The sequence below is a fragment of the Asparagus officinalis genome, chromosome 1 (genome assembly GCF_001876935.1).
Source record: "Asparagus officinalis chromosome 1, Aspof.V1, whole genome shotgun sequence".
NCBI classification, from domain to species: Eukaryota; Viridiplantae; Streptophyta; class Magnoliopsida; order Asparagales; family Asparagaceae; genus Asparagus; species Asparagus officinalis.
The window spans coordinates 106,273,371-106,275,959 of record NC_033794.1 but is presented as its reverse complement, the minus strand read 5'-3'; the positions used below and the strand labels follow the sequence as shown (position 1 = coordinate 106,275,959).

The 2,589-nt window shown below is 36.7% G+C and overlaps 1 protein-coding gene and 1 non-coding gene across 2 annotated transcripts in view; one reads left to right on the top strand and one right to left on the bottom strand.

The window, feature by feature from the left end:
- On the bottom strand, positions 387 to 458 carry TRNAC-GCA. The gene has a single exon. It is a non-coding gene; the product is annotated as a tRNA-Cys (tRNA).
- The window catches only part of LOC109828863 (putative E3 ubiquitin-protein ligase UBR7), a 9,337-nt gene continuing 8,744 nt past the window's right edge, over positions 1,997 to 2,589 (top strand). Inside the window, exons 1-2 of the mRNA XM_020395835.1 lie at positions 1,997 to 2,231; positions 2,310 to 2,468. Of these exons, the coding sequence (XP_020251424.1) occupies positions 2,145 to 2,231; positions 2,310 to 2,468 (246 nt within the window). The 5' untranslated portion in view covers positions 1,997 to 2,144. The remainder of the gene's footprint in view (positions 2,232 to 2,309; positions 2,469 to 2,589) is intronic.

Sequence of the window (2,589 nt, the reverse complement as noted above, 5' to 3'; positions counted from 1 at the left end):
ATCAAATTTTGAGGTGGGCAAGTCAACATATATTTGCTTAGAAGATAGGATTAATTAATTAGTAGAATTTTAAACATTCACGAAAGTAGGTTGAAGCACCATAAACGTGTATCTTGCAAATAAATTAAAGCATGGTTAAATTATCTAGACAAGGGAAAACTTCAAAATAGTTTAATAATGAAAATACAAAATTAATATCATAATTACTTGAATTTTAACATTCATGAAAGTAAATTCAAACACCATCAACGTGTATCGTTCAAAAATTTAGACATAGTTAAATTATCTAGATAAGGATTTTTTTTTTAATATAGTTTAACGATTGAAAAACAAAATTAAAATTGCAAATAAACAAATTATGATGAAGATTGAAAAACAAAACTGAAAGGGCCCAACCGGGTTCGAACCGGTGACCTATTGATCTGCAGTCAATTGCTCTACCACTGAGCTATGGACCCAGTTGACAAGATTTTGTACTCTAATAAAATAATCCATGATATAATAAGCTAATTGGCAAAATGACCACAATACGTATTCGTTGAAGATTGGATTCTCTAATTTCTAAATATCATGATATGGCTCTAAAAAAGAGTTCCACGGTTTCACCTTCTCCTCTTTTCTCTATTAAGTTACTCATTGGATTTACAAATTTTATGGCATCGCATCGGATAATAGATTATATTCATACAAGACTATATTAGCGTTTTAATTAAGAGAACACAACTTATTATGTCTAAATGATCTGAATGAAAACTCTTTATTTTGCCATCCGATATGCCACGCGCGAATTTGGAGCTTCTTCTTTGTATTGCTTCCTTGAAAATTGTTCTGTTATAACTGCCATCAGTATGTAACTGCAACTGCACAAGTAAAGGTCCACTACTCCACTCAGCCCAATTAGGTGCTAACCATTAGGCCCACAATTGAGGTCCATAATGGCCTTCAATCCAGTGGGGCTGACAGATGCTAGGGAGGTTCATTTCGATGAGGGCTGGTCATTTGGATTTCTATTAAGGGCCTGACGGGTGGGCTTAATGGCTTGGTGGCCCTTTGTTTTGGTTGTCTGGGTCGAAATAATATCATAGTAAAGCTAGCATCCAGCGACACTTTTTTTTATTTTTTTTGCTGGCGGCATAAATGAAATGACAACCGAAACGATTGTTGAGCTGGTTGATGACGTGGAGTACCCGATCGCACCGTGTCAATTTCTTCACGATAAAATCTTTTTGGTTCAATTTTTGCCCCAGGCCCGACGAGGGAAGAAGGTCAATATATTATATATTCACTATCTATCTGCATTGCAAGGTAATATAGAGAACTTTGGTTTTTAACTGACACCATACATTTGAAAAGTTAAGACTTGACCAGCTTAGTACAAAACGAAGGATAAATATCTTTACGATATAATGAAAGTGATAATAAATCAATTTACCATCACATGGTTAAAACTACCTGCGATCTTTTCAGCAATATTGCGTTCAACTTTGTTGACAAAATCCTAATGGACAGGGATCCTCTCCGCTACGGAAATGTAGTGGATTGACTATTATGTTATCACAACCATTGATTATCTAGTGGATAATTATGAGTTTTATTTAACTGCGGATTAGTAATTAGTACAACACACGAGGGTACGATGAGTATTAAATTTAGAATGAATCAAACGGTTGTGATTAAAAATAGTCGTGCCTCCACTATTTGTTTTTTGGGTAGCGGGGAGTATCCAAACCCGATCATGATATATTTACCCCGCACTTAAAAAATGGAACCCTATATTGTCAAAAGATTTTGTAAAATATATCTTACATAATTTCCATCAATGTAGATATATATATATCTATTTTGCCCATAATGAAAAAAAATTATAATCTTCACCAAATGATCAAAACAAAATTACTTTGCATCTTCTCACGCATTTTATTTGTGAATTGTGATCTTTTACTTTCCCGCCTATGCGCGCTTTTATTCACTGAACACTCTTAAAATCCCTTCTCTCTCCTCGCGCACCCCTTTTCCCCTCTCTGATCCATTCCGTGCCCTTAAAAAAAACCCAAAAAAATAAAAACCTCTCTTTCTTTCCCCCAAAGTCATTTCTTTCTATTCTCGAATTAGGGTTAGGGTTTCTCCTCTCTCTCTCTCTCAACATGGCGGATGCTTTCGATGACGAGAACGAGAACGAGCAGACTTATACGATGAACGAATACATGGAGAAACTCGAGGCGGAGGAGCTGGTAACGGTCTCTTCTATCCAAGTTTTGTTCTTTAGTTTATGGATCGTTGACTTTGGGTACTTTGATTTGAAACCCTAGGAGGCTGATTTGGTACTTGGAGGGGACGAGGGCAAGGAGTGCACTTACCCTAACGGGTACATGAAGAGGCAGGCGATCTTTTCTTGCCTAACTTGTGTTCCCAATGGCAGCGCTGGGGTTTGCACTGCTTGTAGCCTCGTATGCCATGATGGCCACGAGGTAATCTGTAATCTTCGTTTGCTTTGTTTTGGTTTGATGTTCGATTGCTTGTATTTTTGGGACTTATACCTCGATTTGGGGATTTTATGGATTGCATACTTTACGATGAGGAACAAAAAGG